Consider the following 21,815-nt stretch of genomic DNA (forward strand, 5'->3'; position numbering starts at 1 on the left):
CACGCCCATCTCACTTTCATTAGTCGTTAGAACATTTAGAATTGAACTCGTATTCGAAACCTAAACTGTAATCACTACCTTGTCATGCTGGTAGTGTCCTTCATTCGTATATACTTGAATCGCCGACTGATGTAGTGTCCATATTATATCCTAAAGCTTTTACCAACCAGGGGGGCCCTTGTAGCGTACCGCTCCATGATTAACCTGTAATTATCCCCGCTGATCACTGAATATGTTACTGCTAGGCTACGTCTTGTTGTGTTGTACTCTTTTACGACCCAGTCGCCTTTGAGTCACCGTCCGCGATGCCAGTCGCTCTTAGTCTCCGTCGGACGAGCATCGTCGTGTTTTAGCTGTTTTAATAAAAAGGTAATGCTGATGTGTCTACTTTGTCTCACCGAGACGCGGACCCAGAAGAACGCGCGCCCACGACAGATCACGCTATAGTGCTATAGAGTGACATTTAGAGGGCTCTGATCGCAGGTAATTATATTCACGATGGCATCCATGTGATTTTATGGTAGTGAGTCTTCCGAGTCGAGGTAAAATTGCCTTGCCAGATAAACGTGCTACCGCCGAGATTCGTTTACAGTCTTTCGCGCCGAAGGCCGTGGGATTAAGCGACCACGCCAACTCCAATAATATTCATCTCTTTGATAATATCGAGAGAAGAAGCGTATCGGAGTCGAACCAAGCATCTTGTCGTGCTACCTTGCTCATACCCACTGCCACCAGACGAAGGCTACTCTGCCAACTACGAATACAATGCGTGCCGCAAGAAAACGCAATACAACAGCTATACCGGCCATCCACAAATCCGGGCCGAAATGCACTTCTTCAGCCCACCCCCAAAAACGTTGGTCTTGGGACCCCTACAGGACGATAAGCCAAACTTCCGAGGGATTCGCCCCCAGACCCTACAGTTGGGTGGATATTTCACCTGTACTTGTGATCACATGTATTCTACTCAGCGTAAGCAGAGAGTTTACGTAACTGATCGCGCCAATGGCTAAAATTTTCGATCATTCACAACCGAAGCGGTTTTTCGCGGCCGAATTTTTGGTCCATCTTTCGGAGTCCCATGTTAACCTAAACTTTATTATGTGTTGGTGCTTCGTGACGCGGTAATGGCTGACGCCGAAATGCCGATAAATCCGGTCGTCTATTAAGCAAGACATTTAGGCACACTATTTCGTGCAAAGCGCGAAAAGAAATTGAGAAATGCTGGAAAAAGTTTCAAATAAATACGCTGATTTATGTTCATTGGCGAAATAATTTTGGGCCCTTTTGAAGCTCGGCCCCTCTCCGATTAAGCGGTTTGAGATCCCCGAGTTACGTTCCTGCACAAAATGAATGAATCGAAAACCAATGATCAAACTGCGCTGTTTAGCGATGAGTGAGCTCGTATCTGTTCTGTATTTGTCGCTCGCATGTCGTCGAATAAAACGTCTTGAACTTTAAGTCAAATCGAACATGTTTCCAGCCCTAATGTTACCTCACGAAGTTATGAATCAGTTTAAAATTTGATGTTTTATATATTTTATCAATGGACCAGCGTTCAACATTTTTCTTGAAATTAAAGAATAAAATTATAATATACCTGGCGGACCGGCAGGAATGTCGTCGCGGACCGGCGGTTGAGAACCACTGATTTAGAGCAATTCCCACGTGTTAGTCACTCATTATTGCATAGCTGTGGCAGTAGCCTATAAAGCCCGGTGCGCTGGGTAGCTGTTTTTAATAGCGGGCGAACTGCACTGCCTAAGACAGACTTGGATGCAATATAGATTGCCCGGTTTCGCCCTCAATTAGGCTACCCTAAATCAACACAATTTAATTAAATTCCCAAACTGACCCAATTTAGCATGGCAGTACAGAACGACGCCGTGCTCTCTGTGATCACTACCAGCATTAGGATTAGTCTCAGTGAAACCTACCTTGAAATAAATTGATGTCCTGTTCAATGTTTATTTGCTGTTTTCAAACAAGTTTTGGGAAATTTGTTAGAAATGTTAAAGACTCAACAACTGGAATGCGGATTTAAACTTGGCGCAAGACATACCATATATACATACTTACACATACACACTCAAATAGCCTACTGAATGCAAGAAATCTAGTGACAATGAATCATGCGAAGTACCGAGAAAATTCAAGTCAAATAAATCTGCTATGAAATATCCTACTTTATGGTAATATACGAAGATCTGGGATCAATGTGGCTGGCCCCTGGATACGTCAATGCGTCAAAACTGTTGTTTTAGTCATCATCAAATTTCGCGGTCATGTTAATCATATTTTGGTTGACCTTGCAATTGCACCTGATGTCATAAATAATTTCGACAATTACCTCGCAGGCCACACCCAACCTTCTCGTGTGCCAAATTTGGGCTGCTTGCCATGGGCTGGCCGCACCTGATCTGTATGGATATTAATAACAGATGATTGGTGGTACATAAAAATTCTATTGAAAATTCTTTGAGAGCAAATGTTTTCACGATAGAGAAGTTGGAGTCGGATTCGGAGTCGAAGTCAGGGTCATTCTCACAAACTCCGACTCCAACTCCAGTCAGTATTTTCCCCACGACTCCGACTCCGACTCCAGATATTATAGTTTTCACGACTCCGACTCCAGTCAGTATTTTCCCCACGACTCCGACTCCGACTCCATCAAGCGAAAATTACCCAGACTCCGACTCCGACTCCACCGACTCCGACTCCACAGCCCTGGTATGTATACTATTATATCAGGGATGGGCAACCTGCGGCCGCAGAAGGGAATTTGTGCGGCCGTCGACATGCAAATAGAAATTACGAATTCACTCCCAAATTTTTCAAGAGATTTTAATTCATCATAAAATTTTCTTCGCGCTCCGCGCGATTCAACATAACTTCATTTTTCGATTTTGATATATAAGCACCCTTCTCAATGTGAGCTGGAATCGGTATCGTGTGGTCCTCGCGAAAGAAATATGTCGATGATACATTTGGGCGATTTCAATATATTTCCACTACCGATATAATTAATCGACAATCCTGATGGGGGTCAAGGAATAACAGAATGCAATGAAGTGAATAACAACAATTGGCCCACCCAAAGATGCATTATCATTTTTAACTTGACCTAAATTTTCCAAAGCACTCCCTCCATTAACCCTACCGGTGAATCTGATAACATGGGCAGAGAAAAGATAAATATATGATAGTAATATGTGATACTGCTACTATTAATGACGGAATTCATTGGTGAATCCGAAAAATTATCGCGGTCCTCGCGACAATGTGCAATCACAGCAACTATTAATAGCATTGCCACTCGCTATTTCGGTGCGTACAATAGGCTATTGTGACAAGTAGAATAGTCCGGAGTTCACCGGGAATGGATATGGACAGATAAACATTTGTATTTTGCGTCCAGACAGTTCAGTGCGGCTATGCCCTGGAATGCGGCCTTAGGCTACTTAAGTAATCGAAATGCGGCCGTGACTAGCAAAAAGTTGGCCTACCTCTGTATTAGATGATGTGCTCATTTTGACATGACGATAAGTGTGTGTGTGTGTGTGGGGGGGGGGGGGGTCACGAGGGCGCAATTTGTTTGATCATCGCCAAGGGATGCGCATGTCCAAAAAGGTCGAGAACCGCTCATACACGCCATATGACAAAGTAATGGCATCGCTGTACGGTGCAGTGGCAAGTTGCCGTGGAGAGAGACCTATAATATCGCACCTCGCAATGGTGTAGTTATATCAGTAATTTCAAGCTGAGCAAATCTGCCTCCGAAAATCTACTTTATATTAATTTACGAAAAAATGGGGGGGGGATCACCCTTCCCCTGGCTACGCCAATGTCCGTATCTTAATTTGACCCATAATACGAAGAATATATAGAGCTGAAAAACATGTGATGATGGGATAGAAATGGAAATGATTAGGCATCTTAAACTAGGGTTACCATATTTTTGTGAAGCAAATTCCGGACCCTCTTTAGCGCCCACTAGCGGATTTTAAAATGAGTTGTAACTCATTGACCGTCAATATGACGTCACACTGGAAAAGCATTGTTCATCGACTGTATACACTATACAGGAATGGAGTGGAACATAGGTCATGAATTGGGCCATCTGTAATGTGAGCTCTGGTGAGTGCTACTTGCTAGGGTCTGCAGTAGATTCCTCCGCGCGCCGGATGAAATCATCTGGAGGGCCGTGTCTGGCCTGCCAGGATTGTGTTTGGCAGTCCTGCTATACTGTTAGGTCGGTGGGCTATCTGTATATGTGTTTTAATCAGATCCGAAACAACATTTTTCTCCCCACCCCCTTCCGCCCAAAAAAGCACCGATCTTGGGCCCACCATAGGATAGTCGATGTAACTTGTTGGGCACTTACTATATACATTTGGCTGTTAAATTTTATGTATGAATTCTGCCAATAATATTGATTCTTCCGTATATTAGGCTACTATAAAATGCACCAGCAGGTTGCACATCCGGTGATTTCCAGCCTTCTATGGTCGCGACCTCATTTCCCACTTGAAAATGTTCCATGGCAAAGCTCAACATCATCGCGATCCCCAGATAAAGGCGAACGACACCAAGATTTGGAACCACTGTCTGTGATTGAAGCATCCAATCGGCCTTAACCAGCTCTAGGAATATACCATTAGCTTAAAATTGCGATTACAATCAGACTTATTTCAGTAAATGATGGTTATTTGTATCACTTTTGATTGCATTTTTGGAGAGGGTGGTGCCTGCTGCCCATACTAATATCATTACACGTTGCATTAACTCGCGCGCGGCGAAGAACAATTTTGAATATCATAAATCTGCTTGAAAATATAATATTGTTTATGTTGAATACGAAAAACTTTTGAGCCTGCTTCAAGCCTTCAAAATTCCGGACATTTAGGCATATTTTAGAAATTCCTCCCGGACGCAGATTTTTCAGTGAAATTCCGGACATGTCCGGGAAATTCCGGACGTATGGCAACCCTATCTTAAACGTCATGAATTGGGTATCAACAGCGCCAAGTGCTAAAGTGAAATCAATATCGTAATCTGTTTCAAAATATACCCATAATGGAGATTGCTTGCAATCTTGAAACCGTCATTAAAGCGAAAATAACATGTACAAAGATAGATATAATATTTATTTTATGAGCTCATGGAAGAAATATATATAGTTTAAATGGATTCAAGGCACATGCTTGAGTTTGAAGTATCATTTCCCATTCAATTAAATATCCTAATGCACTATATATATCACTTGAGTACTGCGGAAATAAGTTCGCTGCTTTTAATAAATCAATTCGCACATATATATAAGCTTAATGAACATAAAATTCCACTGCTTTACGCGCTCACCAACACAAACGAAATCCCTGACGTAAATGAAGGTTGAGTGATCAAGCATCTCTACAGAAGGAAGCGAGAAGTTTATAGTGGAGTTCCAATCTACAATTAAAGAACATATATTTCATCAAATACGTCAAGGTAAGCAACAAATATGCATTTAACACTTTATTTTGACTTTTCTAGAGTTGCATAGATGACAAACTCAATTTGAGAATTAAATCTTGTGACTGCTAGAGGACCAGGCCAGCCGAATAATGCCAATGTGTTTGCTAAAAGTCCGTAGGTTATACCTTGTTTTTTCAAGAGTTTCTTGGAGGTACAGAACTTCAATATTTATCCAATAGTATACTTATATTGACCAAAATATTATCGTCAGCAACTAGTAGAGGATTTGAAAGAAACACTCGGAGCAAAATTCACGAGTCAATTTCAAGTCATCAAGTAATCCGTGTCGTCGATAAAAATCACTGTATCTTGCATATGTTCAGATTGTTCGCGAAACGCTGGTTTAACCCGTGAGAACGACCAATCATTCAATGATCGTGCGTTTCACGGAGCCTACATTGCTCCTCACAGATAAATTAACGGTCAACTAGGTGATCGAAGCTTACATCTCAAGTTGTCGTAAACTAGTAGTAATGTAACATAATGAGCAATATGTCTATTTTAGTTCTCGGCCATTACCTTAACCAAACCTCTTGTTTCAATGAAATTGAATTCGAATATAGTTTATATAGTACTCAACCATCGGCACAGGCTCGAATTGTATCATATCAGTTTCTAAATGGGTAATGTATTGCGTCTCATCAGTTCGTTTCTCTATTCTCTATTTTGGCTGGTAACTATGAACTAAAGCTGTGCAATTACTTACGTAATTTAACAGTTCTACGGATTTGTGAGCGATACATCGCCTTCTTGCGTGTATATTTAACTTTATATTCTCTCATCGATTCTGAATCATTGATCACTCAATCTTGAACACTCAGAGTTGCAGTGTCAAGTTGTATACCAGAGTACAGCGCACTAATTGATAGCATGCAAATCTTGGCTTCCCACAGACTGATATAGAAACAGATACCATGATATCCAGTCTAACGTGTAACATGATTTATTTTAAAATTTCCGTTCACTGTTGTTGTATAATTTATACAAACAGGGGGCGAAGTAATTCATTTTTCCAATAGAAAAATCTTAGTGACTAGCTAGTTTAAATGAGATGATTTGGTTTACAAGACTCGTCTCTTAGAAGCCTTACAGCAATGTATAATGTATATATATCATCTACATATCGTCGGGACAACAACAATGGTTTGACGAACTCACGCTGGGATAGAAGCTCGCCGCCCTCATTATATCCTATGATAATGTTAGCTAAAATAAATCGCACAGGCGAGCCCATTGTCACGAAGTGTATTTGCTCATCCATGAGATTTTTAAAGCTAAATTCAATAGAACAGGTTACGGTCTGTAAAAGTTCAACGAATACGTTACGCGGGAATGATGGTGAGGGTAACTTTACGCTGTAAAGCGCATTGACACAGATATCATTAGTCTCCTGCAGCGGAACGCTCGTAAAGAGACTCGAGATATCAACCGACCTCAGGAACACTTCTGAACTTGGCAGATCCAAGTGAAACGAACAGCGATCACATTCCGTGCCGTACAATTCCCGAACAGGTTCCAAGATCTCAATAAGTCATTTTGCCAGCTGATGTTGAGCAGTCTAGTCATGAAAAGTATATGTCACACCGGGATATTCTATTCGTGAGCTTTTGGTAGTCAATACATGCGTCATCTTTGCGATCCTGTTGGTCTTATTGCGCTGTATATCTCCGCCGTCAAGACATCGCTCTTCTTCAACGCCAATAGCCGACGTACAAGTCGTGCTTCAATTTTGGCTGTGATATCGTATTCAGAACCCGATCCATGCGAGATTAATTTTATTGTCATGCAATATTGATTCCATTTTCGAAATGTAGTCAGCTTTCTTCCGAATGACAACACCGTATCCCTTGACTGGTTTGGTGATATGGATTTCAGGGTTGGAACGTAATGCTCTGATACCACCCAGCAAACACCCGATCTCCCACGGACTTACGGGTACGTCCACAATTGTGCCCAATCGTCCCACGTCCCACTTTTAGTGACTGAGGACTTGCTCCGTAAGTCACAAATTGACGTCCAATTATGTAACTCCAAGTGACCCCCAGAGGAAGTAACTTTTAGAGTGCTCCTATGCCAGTTACCAATGACCATCCTAGTGGATGCCATAATAGTGTGATGCCTGGATGCCACCTACACAGTAGTTGATTTGGATGTCCTTACTGGAAAATCGTTTCAATGAACTCAAATGTGCATTATTCTGCAGTCAATGCTAAATAAGTTGTGTTGAATACACTCATGATACAAGTGAAATCTAGTGGAGTGAATGTTGATATGGTGATGACTTTCCCATCGCGTGGAATTTCACAAGCCCGGCTATCGATCATTGTGGTCGCACAGTGCTAAGGAGGCTCGATTTAATGTGCGATACAGAGACACAGTTGCTTATTTTATTGTGACATTACTGAGTGGAAAATGCCCACATCAGGGGCAAATACTCGAAATACATGTGAAATCTTCCGACATCAGAACTTGATAATCGTCATGATGGGATTGTCATGACTATTCCAATCACGGAACAACGCAGTAAGCAATCCTCTCCGCTATTTCGATAATGGAGTCGAACACGCCTGTTGCTACAAATTCATCCAACCATAAAACCAGAAGCCTGCCTTCTTCTATTTGGCGAGCATCGCGCATGCGCGTGTAATTCAATTTGATCAGCGTATGTAGCAATGGCGGAAGGACGAATTATCACAGTAATGGTTTAGTTCTTAATTGGAAATGTTAACGGCGTGGATTGTGAGATGTCTCTATCATGAGTACCGGAAGGGCAGGAAGCTTGGTATTTGAGTGCTATATTTAATAAACAGCAAGAGTCTCGACTCTCGATCATCATGAACTGCTGATGCGATAGTGAATTCGACTATATGATTATAGTGACACGGCTGTAATATCAGCTATACAGACGAAAGTGATCGACCCGCTGCTAATCGGTAACGCATGCAAGCCGATGGTAGTACATTTGATACTATATGATAATGTATTGATCATAGAAGTCTGATTTATTGTGCTCTGTTGCATAATGTCTCACAAGCAATAACTTGACATTTCATGTGCATCCTGTGACAAGTTTTACAAGGATTTCTTAGGACTGCAGGACCCAATCAGCAAACCAGATGCCGCATAAAGTAATGTACCGGTATTTTATAACATATCGGTATATACTGAATTTTGAAATGTTATGTAGGCTAATAGAAATGTGGAATGTTCCTTTATGGAATGTGAGATTGCTGAATTTGTGGATGCATGAAGATTGTAGCATCACATTAACATCCATTTTCGTATTTTTGTGTCCACAACAGTATATAACCATCTATAATAGCGTTAATAAAATAATTGAGGCTTTCAGTGAACATGAACATGTAAGAATTTATGGCAATATTGGTTTGTATTTAGGGTATTTTAGGAGCAACATTATAATAGTTTGTTAGCCCATCTTTAACCTCGCTCTAATCAAAGGATACTCCAACACTAAACCAATTATAAACTCTATAAACTTAACATGTTCATGGTCTGGTGCAGACGGGTTGTTGGCAATGTTACCGCAATATTGGCACGGCCTCCGTGCATATACTTTTATAGCTTGATTATAACTTTCGATATTAGTATATATACACGGAAACATTGCCTACATTGCAGCAGTATTAAAAAAGTAGGCTATGGATGGGCCCTAAGGAAGGCTGATTGCTCGATGGTCATCTTGCCGTCGATAAGAAAACACAACCTTGTTATCAATGGTTTCTTACTATATATGGATGGGACATATCTGTGTTTGTGTATACAAAGTTACTTTATTTCTACCAGGAGACTAGATATTGAACAGGCAATGTTATGTAGTTCTAAACTTCAGAGGAAGGCGCCGCAGTGGTGCATTGTTCATGGATCAAGATGTTGAATTATGTAAGTTGAAGTTACGAACTATATATGATGATTTATGATTGTTCAATAATTAGCAATTTATTACCCTGAAAAAAGTGCCATCGATGATGCGGGAATATACTATTTACGGTGGTTCGCAATCGGGCTGCTAAAACGTGCTGGATGGAACTATAATTTTATTATAAACTGCATTCTTATAGTGGCATAGAGCGTGTAATTTCAGTAGGCTGTCTTGAAAATAGTCACATACTTGGCTCAAATCGTAAGAATTGATACTCGTTCGAGATTTGAGTAACCATACCAATGTGCTCAGCCCTACTGATTAGTCATTATAGTGAGTAGAATGTGGGAATGGTCCAGCTTGAACTTCATTGTCTTTGTTATTTTTTACAGGATATTCTAGATTCCTGGCTTGGCTTCTTGACAAATGGCTTCACTACAAACATTATAATAATTTTGATTATTTAGATCGACAATGTCTTCAATTGATAGTGTTCAACAACGCCAAGAACACTGTACAAAGAATGTCTTGATGACTGGAACCAAAAACGTTCGGAAGTACTACTGCCACATGGAACAAGCGTTGCTGTAAATCGGTGCTGTGTCATCCTCAGGAAAAAGTCGAAAGGTATAAAACATTGATTACACTTCATGGAAACCAGAGGCTATGTGAAAGTAATCATCTTTTGAACTGAAGTAGATGTAATGTTATGGATTTATACACACCTAGAGGTAACAACTTTAAAGTTGCGTTAGATCTACCTGAAATGGAAGTAGATAATGCAGTTCTGGAAATTATACAAATAATAAGTTTTAAAAAGTAGATTTGGTTGAGGTGTTGCGTAGGCCTTCTTAGCGTTTAATCATAGCTGGTGGTCAAAGTAATTATTGTTTGCACTGGAGTTGAAATAGTTGCAATTGCAACGCCTTGAATTTCTACTGCTGTACAATTAGCCATTTAGCAAGCTTGTAAAATTCACTTCAAAATGAATTAAAAAGTTCTAAAAGAAAATTTTGTGCTCTATTCTATCCCGAGGGTTCTTAACCAGGGCCCGTAGACCCTTTCGTGGTACGAAGCACCACATCAGAGGGTACGGTATTCATCGTGGAATTAGACCTATATGCTGTGGTTCTCGTGCTATGCGCAATTTTATGTGAATTGACTCTCTGATTTTAATATAGGTACCATCAGAAATTGTGTTGAAAATAAATTGTGGGCTGCTAGAAATCTTTTAAGTAGCATGAAGGGTGCGATCGCTAAGGCTAAGAAACAATGCTATTACTATGGCTAAAGTTGTTATTGATATGTTCCAATAATAATCGAAGGCAACATCTAATTCTGAATTAATTTGACTTCGGTAATGACAGTAGCAACAGCCTACTTATCACGACTATATCAAAACCCGGATTAGGCTACATCGCTCAAATGCTCAAATACCAGATCAAATTTCAGTAGATTTTAAAATACCCTACAAAAAACTGTGACACGTCAAAGGTCCACCAACTGCAATATTATAACCCAGAGTTTGACGATGTCATGATGCATCATATTGCATTATCTCTATAACTCATTATTTTAACAAATTATGCCCAGCACAAAAATAATTTTATTGAAATATTCAAAACTGTGATTTTTTTTCGTGTCAAACGTGGATGATACAATAGTAAATTACATTCTCGAGATGTTTGTGGAATGCTTGTCTGCAAGCTCCCGTCAAATAAGGCCTACATGGAAATTATACATTGAATATCCTTATCTTGCTGCGTCGTCAAAATTCTGGAAAATGACCTGCGACCACATTTGAATTTGAAGCCTCTGCTCTATATGATGTGACAACATTAAGAACAAGGAAAAGTTGAAATATCTATCTCCTATGCGACTTCAAAGAAAATGAATACCGGCTCTACATCACATCGAAGAAAGTTTTTCAGATTTAAGATAATTCCTATTTCATTGTACTTTGAGAGAATACATTTGTCATTGACACGATCGTGCGTAGCTACGTCCTACATGTGCCGTGTTCTGCGATATGACCAATCGATGTTTTTGGGCCTCGCAGTGGTACATAGAATCGGAATTCTAATTCTTGTTGAGTACAATTTATGTACCCTAAAAGATCATCTGTTTCGACTTATCGTTACTCTATTCAGATCCGTGGCAAGCCCTAGTTGTAGTAGGTGGTAAGTTCGAAATGAAGGTGGTCAAAGTATTCATCGTTAGTACCGTACTTAATAGTATAAATAGCGATTTACAAGACATCAAACTACTTCCAAGTGTCGACACGGTCAAAATATGGAGACTTGAGGAATGTCGTAGTTGTATGCTTTTAAACAAAGATAAGGAAAGTAATCATTTTCAGCACTCAATTAGAAATATTTGTAGCGTCAGTAGTCTAGTACAAGTAAGAGTAACGCAATGTATTTCTACTCGGGTTCAAGCACTCAAGCAGCGATATACACGGCTTATCAAAACTATTTTAGGTAAAGTAGACGTTCTGGAAAGTACTGAAGAATGTACTTGAGGTGTTTCCACAATTTAATTTGATTGACGGGTTGCATACTCCGTATCACTACGTCAGAAGCTTCCCGCACTCGAGTAGACATGGTAGTATCATCATAAATTATCACTCAGCACAAGTAGAAGTAGCGGAAGCGGATAACAAGACATATCACAATTAATGCACGAGGAAATAGAAATTGAAGCCCTGACGCAAATTCCAAATGATCTGCTGACATTGTTGTATATGTTTCAGGCAAAACAAAGACCAAGAAGAAAACTGTTGTTGCAACCAAGTTTATTGCGAATACGCGCTCGCGCTCTTAACATGATGCTGTGCAAATGATGCATCGTTTTATCATATGCAATGTAAATTGTTACTTATGATTGCTTCATGCTTTTCCCTGTTTTAGTTGTATTAGCAGTTGTACTTTTTCAAAGTCATGTGACACGTTTATTTCTAATTTCATGATGCACTTCAATTGAAATGTTTGTAATGGTAATATAAAATTGACTTAGAACTTGCTGTTATGTACAAAATCCCACTGACACATTTATTCGTAGTGATTTCCTGATCGATTTTTCACATAAGCCTGAACTTTGTTAACAAGTAATAGTTCATTAGTTAATGTTGTACTTGTATTTTGCAATTGTCGTTTTCCAGTAACCCAATATAAACAGTTCGTTAGTTTATATGATGTTGAATTCCATGTAATTGCACCAGGTGTGGAGGGGAGTCCTGATATGGTAATCCCGAGGAATGAAACAGGTGGTAAATGACATATCCTTAGGGAGTCACGTCACGTCCACAGTAGGTCTGACGCATCCATAGGGAGTCAAGTCACGTTCACAGCAGATCCAATGAGTCCATATGGAGTCGCTTCACGTCCATAGTAGACCAACTCAGGAAGTGTTTAGGACGCTTCTAGTAGTCGACAAATCCACTCCAGGGAAGTAACACTGGGCGCCCTGCGGCTATTCCGCAGGAAGTCAACTGGAAATCGAGTGTTTGCTGGGCAAGGAAACACTCTTTGTTCATCAAAAATCAGCCTTGTCGATAGGGCATCCGCAATACGAATGCGCGAACTCCAGGGTTGTAGTGACTCCAGTCATGACTCGACTTGAGTCCGACTCGAGTCACGATTTTTTGATGACCCGACTTGACTCGAGTCATTTTCTCAAAATACGGAAATGACTCGACTCGACTCGAGTCAATCTGTGTATTGACTCGACTTGGACTCGAGTTATATATGCGCACCCATTGGAGTATTTGGTTGTATTAAGGAAACGAAACTAATTAACTATTAGAAACTATAACTGAATTTTGTGATGGAGAACCCTGATCAACGTGATTGGACGTCCAGAATAGACTCCATGGAAAAAAGAATAACAAAAAATCTTGAAAGCATGCTGCGATCCATCATCGAAAAGACCTTTCAAAACTCGATGGCAGAATTTAAAAAATCGATCAACGATGGAATCACCAAGCTATCTACTCGTATCGACAAGCTATTTACCAGATCTGACTTGATGGCAAAAGAGATGAAATCCCTTAATGACTCCATGGAGAATATCTCATCTGAAATGGCAACATTGAAGACGCAAAACTCAATGCTGGATAAAAAAATTGATGATATGGAGCAAAGTCAAGTTTTTATTTGCAAGGAATATGAAGACCAGAAACAAAACATGAATGAACTTGAAGGATTACTAAAAGATCTCGAAACATGGAAAACATCCGTTGAGGAAGATGTGAGACAACTAAAACAGACCAGTGAAGAAAATTCATTTAGTACGGATGAAATGACTTGCATATGAGGCGAAACAATCTTGAATTCCATGGGATACCCTTTACAAAAGAAGAAAACACTGACAATCTAATCATTCGTGCTGTCGCAGTTCTTGGGATAGATGTCACAGCCAACGACATATCCATTTCTCACCGCTTGCCTTCAAAACACCAGAGTCTACCGCCGCCAATACTGGTCCGATTTACTTCATTGAAAATGAGGAATCTCATCCTGAAAGCACGAAACAAACTGTCGAAGATTGAAGATTTTGGGATCCCAAAAATGACTTCACTGTTTATCAATGAAAATTTGACCAAGAATGCTCGTGACCTGCTCACCGCTGCCAAAACTTTCAAAAAGAAACACGACTATGATTATTTATGGATAAACAATGGCCGCATATTCCTAAGAAGATCCCCTGGTGAGGAAAAAATTCATCTTCGTTGTCAAAATGACCTTGACCAGCTGCAATAATTCCTTGCTATCATCTACTGACAATCTTCTCACATCACTGCCAATATGGCGAGACGACGCTGCAAAGCATGCTTTGAATATTGCGAATCTGATGACCCAACCCTTAAATGTGTTATCTGTAATTGCTGGTTACACCAGAGATGTGTGAGTGCTTCTGATTTTCAGCCTAATAATGCTACTGCCATACAGCATTATTGTAATGTTTGCCTAAACAATAATCTTGCTCTTGGTCATTCTTATGAAACATTGTGCCAAACCACTACTTCCCCTGCAGAGATCACTGATAGTAACAAATTATCAACTAAACAAGTAGAGCTTAACAACCTAAATGCATGTAAATGTATTGATTTTACAGCTGATTCTATTCAAATACCCAAGACCAACCATTTTGCTATTGGTCATGTAAACATTGTATCTTTGCAGAAAAACTTCGACAAGCTTCATGAATTTCTATGCTCACTGGGTATCCCAGTTACATTACTTGCAGTCTCTGAGACCAGACTTCAGAGTGACCCAATTAGTAACATAAATATTGATGGCTATTCTTTTATTCATAGCCCAACCATATCCAAGGCTGGTGGAGTGGGTTTGTATATACATGATGACATAACTTACCAAGAGAATCAAGAATTTGAAATAAAAGGCTGTCAATGTGAACAGCTATGGATTGAAATTTCTGGTATGCCAACCTTCCTAGACTCCGTTATTGTTGAATCAATCTATAGACACCCAAGGGATAATGTTCCCAATTTCATGGAACAATTTTCCTTGACCCTAGAATTATTGAACAGTAAAGATAAAAAATTCATTATCACCGGTGACTTCAACATCAACCTATTAGATACATCACCCATGGTCAGAGAATATCTAGACATGATATCAAGTCACGACACTGCTCAAATTATAACCCATCCGACAAGAGTCACAAGAACATCTAAAACACTCTTGGATCATACCTATACAAATATTGCTGATCAATCAATATCCCCTTTTGTTGTGGAATGTAACTTGAGTGATCACTATCCAATATTATGTCAATTTGGATCTCGTCTTAAACGCTTGAGACCAAAGTACATGCGCAGAAATCTGCACAAAATTGACCTGACCTCCTTCTACAATGACCTTGACTGCTTGGCAGATAAAACCGATGCTGTGATCCTCCATGATAACAACTTTAATGAAACATTTGATTACTTCATGAAAGAAATCTCTTGTATTGTAAACAAACATGCACCTTTAAAAACTCTATCAAAGCGTCAACAAAGATTATCAAATAAACCTTGGTTATCTCTTGGCATACTGGTATCCATTAAGCACAGAAACAGACTCTACAGATCACTGAAAAATAAATGGTCAGAATCTAGACAATTGCAATTCAAAAAATATGCCAACTTACTCTCTCAAATCAAAACGAAAGCAAAGGAACTATATTTTAAGAAACACTTTTCTAAACATCAAAATAATCCACGTGAAACATGGAGATCTGTAAATCGTGTTATCAACAGAAAATCCAAATCCAAGGCACCTAACAAAATAAAAGATTTTGTTTCTGATCAAATGGTCTCTGATCAGTCCCGGATGACTGAGATCTTTAATAGTTTCTTTTCTACCATCGGCACAAAACTCTCGGAATGTTGCTCGAATGATGATGGCGATCACCATCATATTTTTGGAAAACGCCCAAGTTCATCATTCTATCTTCAACCAACGTCACCAAATGAAGTCATAAGTGTTCTATCTACACTGAAAAACAATAAAGCTCAAGGTCACGACCAACTACCTGTCATTATTGTCAAACACATAGGAATTCACCTAGCAGATACCATCGCTAAATTATTCAATTTCTCATTTTCTTCAGGGATATTTCCTGATTACCTGAAGATTGCACGTGTGATACCTGTATTTAAATGTGGAGACAAAACCAACGCAAGCAACTATCGACCCATTTCGATATTGTCACCGTTTGCCACTCTGCTTGAGAAAATATTATTTGAGAGACTTAACAGTTATCTCAATAAAATGAATCTCTTAAACTCAAATCAATATGGTTTTAGAAATAACCACACAACCTCTCAAGCTATATTACAGGTTACCTCGAGGATATATGAGCTCATTGACTCTAAAAATGTTGCCACTGGCGTGTTTTTAGATCGGAAAAAGGCATTCGACTGTGTCAATCATTCCAAACTAGTTGACAAACTTGAATTCTATGGTATACGTGGACTTGCAAAAATGTATTTCGAATCTTACTTAAAAAATAGGAAACAATTTGTTCATATTGGAACAACGCGTTCACAATTGCTACCCATACAGACTGGTGTACCTCAGGGATCCGTTCTCGGGCCCCTGCTGTTCATAATTTACATCAATGATATTGGTCATTTATTTAACAATGACATCACACTGTTTGCTGACGACACCAGCCTAGTTATACCCGGTAAAAATTTATCTGATGCATTTGACAACATTAACACTAAGCTATCGACAGTGTCAAAATGGATGGCATCTAACCAACTTCAGCTCAATGCCTCCAAAACCAAAACTCTCGTATTTCATACACAAGTGAATCGCAGTAGAATTATAGTAAATAACGCACATCTTGATACACATAAAACTGTTAAATATCTTGGCACTATCATTGATGATAAACTCGGATGGTCTGAACATATCAACAATATAAAAACTAAAATCTCGCGTGGTGTCGGGGCTCTCTATCGCCTTAAAAATTTAATTCCTCATCAAACTCTCAGATCAGTCTACTATGCCTTAATTCACTGCTATCTCATTTATGGGATCCTAGTTTTGGGACCTGCTGCGAAAAAACATCTGCAGAAATTGCAAGTCTTGCAAAATCGAGCCATACGAATTCTCTGTCGGAAATCTAGATATGAGAATTGTAATAGCATGTATCGTAGCGTTAGAATATTGAAAGTGGAAGACATTTTCAAATTTGAGGTAATGAAATTCATGCATAGCTATCATCAGGGTGAACTGCCACTATATTTTGATAATCTGTTCAAGATACCTTCAGATACCCACCAACATCATACCAGATTTTCTTCTAACTTGTCTCTGTCTGTGCAACACCACTCTACCAGTCTAGTGCAAAATTCAATCAGTTTTATTGGTGTCAATGTTTGGAATAAGCTGCCACCTAATCTCCGCAATTTAGACTCTTGTGCTTTTAAAAAACAATGTTTTCAATCTCTTATCTCTAACTACCGCTAAATTGTATTTGCGTTGTATTTCAAATTGGTCCATGATACTGTGTCTTATTTTCCCTTTCGTTCGTTAGTTTATTTTAATTTTTTTTTTTCATTAGTTATCGACTGTGAAAATTGCTCCTGTCCCGGGTGGCTCGGCTCTGAAGACTTTGTCATATCGAGCCTCCCGTCTACCTTGCATGTCGCATTTCACTGTGACATTTTTGTAGTGTTATGTTGATATGTAATGTATACGAATAAAGATTCTCTCTCTCTCTCTCATAACTCGTACCAAGTCATATGACTCGAGACTCAGAGGACCACGACCGACATTTCATTGTAATTTCGAAGAACAGTAAAGTAACCACCCTATTGGGATTACGTCTATTGGTACTGGTACTTGAAAATGCGACCAGAAACTGTTAAGAGTGAGGAAAATTAGGATATCATAAATGCGAACCATTCGATATCACCAAACAGACTTATAAAAACAAGACTTTAACTGCAAACTGAGCAGTCAACACAATGACTTGGACTCGGACTCGAGTCATAATACCATGACTCGAACTCGAACCTCTGCTCGATGACTTGGACGCGGACTTGACTCTGTGGTGAAGTGAAAATGACTCGACTTGACTCGAAACAAAACCTTAAAAGTGAGAATGACTTGTGACTCGGAGCTTTGTGACTTGGTTACAACCCTGGCGAAATCTGATAATCGAGCTTTGAGAGCAGGTATGTCCTTGTCTGATTTAGGTTAATGGTGATTTAATTGGCTAATCAGAACTTCAAATTCCTCAAATACCTCATCACCAATGTCCCCCCTAAGCTGCGCACAAGATCTGTGACGCGCACAAAAAAGCCGAAGTGATGATTTTTTTTAAGTCGTTTCGCACTGTTGTCCATGGAGTCGCGCGGTGAGCTAGTGAGTGCGCGCATTCTCGTTAAAAATGAGAGGGAACATTACTCGTCACTTTTGTTTTTCGGTAGAATGGTTTAGTTTCAAGCCTAGGATTGTATCCAAGTCTCAAGGTTCCTATTCAAAAGTCAATTCCACTTTCATAATTGTGAGCAGAGTCAAGTCGAGTTATTTTTAACTCACCACCGAGTAAAAGCACGAGTCCAAGTCAGAAAGAGAAGGGGTGAGTCCGAGTCATACTGTAAGGATTCGAGTCCGAGTTCAAGTTATAGGTTCAACTCATTTCGAAATTCACAACTGACAACACAACACAACGACGGCCTCTTATTTAGACTATACTCCTTTCTTCACTCTTAACATGTTTATTGAAACAGATAAAAGACACATTCTATACCTGTTTTTCAAGTATTGGTCCCAATACAAGAGACTTGAATCAAATCATATAAAATGTCTCGGATGACTTGGCAGAGTCATGCGCAATGATTCGAGTCAATACACAAAGTGACTCAAATCAGGTCGGATCATTTTCAATTATTAAGAAAATAAGTCGAGTCAAGTAGGGTCAACCAAACATTGCGTCTCGAGTCATTACAAACCTGATGTACTATAATCCGAATTATACGGAAAGCTTGTTTAATTACTCAATTGAACCAAGTCGCGATATCGATGATTTTAGGCTATGTTAACATTTTCATATTGCAACTGGCATACTTTAAAGGACATATTTCTTGGATAGAATAAAATAAAAGGAGGTATGGGTCTTTTTGAGTCACAGCAGTTCATAGCAGTGTGCTGATATATTCTTTGGGTAGGCCTACTATGTAACTTATGAAAGTTCGGTTTTGGTTTTTCGGCTTCTTTGAATAGCTAGTCCTACATTTCTGTCTATTTTGCAGGAGGTTCTGTAACACGTGTGGACACTTCTACCTTATCGGAATTTCTCGTCGGTGTCACACTAGTTATTATCAGTGACTAAAACGCAACGTAACCGGTTGACGAAAAAATGTGACTTACCGAACTTGTTGAATATTTGCTACCTTGAGGGATTATAATTTTTGTGCGAGTATTTCTCATTACAAATCTCAACTTTTCGTAGGAAGTCTACTTGTGTACTTGTGTACCTGTGGTCTACACGCTAGTGCAAGGTGTGTGAGCAGGCAGTCATTCATTTCATTGTATGGATTTACTGTGCCTCTCTCAGTATGCCTGCAATAAATTGACTGACGACAAAGTAATCAGAGTTTACGTTGTTGTAGAATGGTAGTAATATATATGTCGCAATGTACTTGCGCTCTGTAGACTGCTTGGTGCTCTCAATTACCAACCGGTTATATGATTTAAATCAGACTGATACAGTTTATGCATTTATGTTACTTGTCAACAATTGGTGCAGGCTCAAATTCTATCATATGGATGTGTAGGTCTACGTAGATTTTGTATTGCATCATTATTATATTATTTATTCACAGTTATCATTATTATTATTATGTATAAAAACAGCGACCTAATACTTTTTAATCATCTTGGAATATGCAAATTCCTGACTCACACCTCGTACATCGAAATTTTGACCCAACATGACCGACTCGACTGGACTTGGCTTGACTTGATTCGAGTCAAAATGTTTAATGACTTGCTACGACTTGTGGCTCGTGGGTATAATGTCGCGATCCCAAGAATGATAAATGATTTTATGTAATTCTCATGAAATCCTTTCGGGTTATCATGGGCATTTAGGGCTGGATCGCCGATTTATTTAGTGGAACAACTTACATTGAATGTCTGTTCGCAGTTTTCTGTGAGGAATTCTCACAAAAGGGATGACATTGTTTGAAGCTATATTGCAACCTATGGAACATGAACACAACCATCGATGGAGCCATTTCCAGCTTGGACATGTTGCTTACAACTTTGAATACGAAGCAGAGAGACATTTTAGGAAAACATGAATATCTCATAATATGGATAGTATTCGGAATTATTTGGGGTTTTGGATTAGTTGCAAATCTATTCACGATTGTAGCTCTAGCTAGAACAAAGACAACTCCTCTGAATGTGATCATAATCAGCTTGTGCTGTTCTGATGTATTGTCAGCCCTTGCCTCGCCGTTCATTGTTCGACAAATTCTGTTCAAGGCCGCTCAAATAGATTACCCGTGGAATAACGTCATCTGTAAAACTGTGATCCCGTTTCGTTCAGTAGTAGGTGCCATTACAATCCAGCTCGTATTGGCATTGTCAGTCTGGCGATTATATGCCATTCGATATCCGCAAATGGCTCTCAATTTCATGTCACTGAGACGTGCAAATCAGATCGTAATATTCTCGTGGATTTTGTCGTCGGCTCTATTTATTCCTATATATCCTTATTACTTGAATTTCGTACAATCGCCCATTATTCCTGAAGTTACGATTTGCTTTTTCACGAAGGAAAATGAGTGGATCGCACAACTTATTAATGTTATATATGTGGTGGTGGTGAATTTGACCCCGATAGGTTTGATCATAACGATGAATATTATTATTGGATTGGCCTTGCTTCGTCAGAAAATGACAAGACAGGAACTTACAAAGAACAACAATTTTCGAGACGAAGATAAACAGGCGATGTGTCAACTCAGTCTGATTACGGCATCCTTTGTAATCGGATATGCACCCAAGTTCATCTACTCCATTTGGAGTTATGTTGGTTTTAGAAGTCAACGTATCCGCGTTATCTCATATCTGCTATCTCATGGATTGCTGAGTCTAACAGAGGCCATCAACCCTATAATATACAATCTCAGTTCTAACACACTACGGTCGTCATTGAGGTATCTGCTCCAACGTGTGTTGTGCATGCGCAGACAATGTTGTAAGTCCGATGTCCCGGAGAAGAAACAAGCCGACAAGAACATTGGAAGTCAATATGATGACACTGACGTCTGAATTAGAGGTGCAATAAAGTTTATAGGCTCTACGCATCTTATTTTTCTATCATTGTTCAATATATTCAAAATTAATACAAATGAAACATTTCGTATAAGCATAATCAGAGAGGGTCAGAGCTGAGGAAAAAAATCATGACAATTATATCAAAGAATATTCGGCTGATAAAAAATGACTAATGTGGATTAAAATATGTTAAATTTTCGAAACAGCAATTTATTACCGTCATACTGTCTAGGTCGACCAGTTAATGTCACGTTGTATGTGCGAGTATGTATGTGCGAGCGATAAAAAGTCTTTTCCATGTATATTTATCAGGGTTGTAACCAAGTTACATGGTTCCGAGTCACGAGTCAATCTGACTTTTGTGGTTTTGACTCGAGTCGAGTCGAGTCATTTTCAATTCATTATTGACTCGAGTCCGAGTCCAAGTCACCGTTTTAAGGGCCGAGTCCGAGTCATAGTGTTATGACTCGAGTCGAGTCCAAGTCACAGTATTGAAGTCATGTTCAACTTATGTTTTCAATCCTGCTTGGGTGATATCGAATTCCTTGCTTGCCAAACATGCATATTTATCCCTATCATAGTCTTGGCACAAGTTTATTTAG

At 39.3% G+C, this 21,815-nt stretch overlaps 1 protein-coding gene and 1 long non-coding RNA gene across 2 annotated transcripts; both read left to right on the forward strand.

Annotated features, from left to right (window-relative positions):
• The first annotated feature begins 9,090 nt into the window (after positions 1-9,090).
• LOC145434637 (uncharacterized) lies at positions 9,091-12,586 on the forward strand. The gene is made up of 3 exons (XR_013913504.1): positions 9,091-9,417; positions 9,865-10,024; positions 12,150-12,586. It is a non-coding gene; the product is annotated as an uncharacterized LOC145434637 (long non-coding RNA).
• A 7,220-nt stretch (positions 12,587-19,806) lies between these two features.
• LOC145459621 (kappa-type opioid receptor-like) lies at positions 19,807-21,230 on the forward strand. Its single transcript, XM_080338198.1, has one exon. The coding sequence runs from the start codon at positions 20,137-20,139 to the stop codon at positions 21,205-21,207; it is 1,071 nt and encodes a 356-aa protein (XP_080194324.1). The 5' UTR covers positions 19,807-20,136; the 3' UTR covers positions 21,208-21,230.
• The last annotated feature ends 585 nt before the right edge of the window (positions 21,231-21,815 follow it).

This window comes from Botryllus schlosseri, chromosome 2 (assembly GCF_051294905.1).
Source record: "Botryllus schlosseri isolate E-star chromosome 2, Bs_hap1, whole genome shotgun sequence".
NCBI classification, from domain to species: Eukaryota; Metazoa; Chordata; class Ascidiacea; order Stolidobranchia; family Styelidae; genus Botryllus; species Botryllus schlosseri.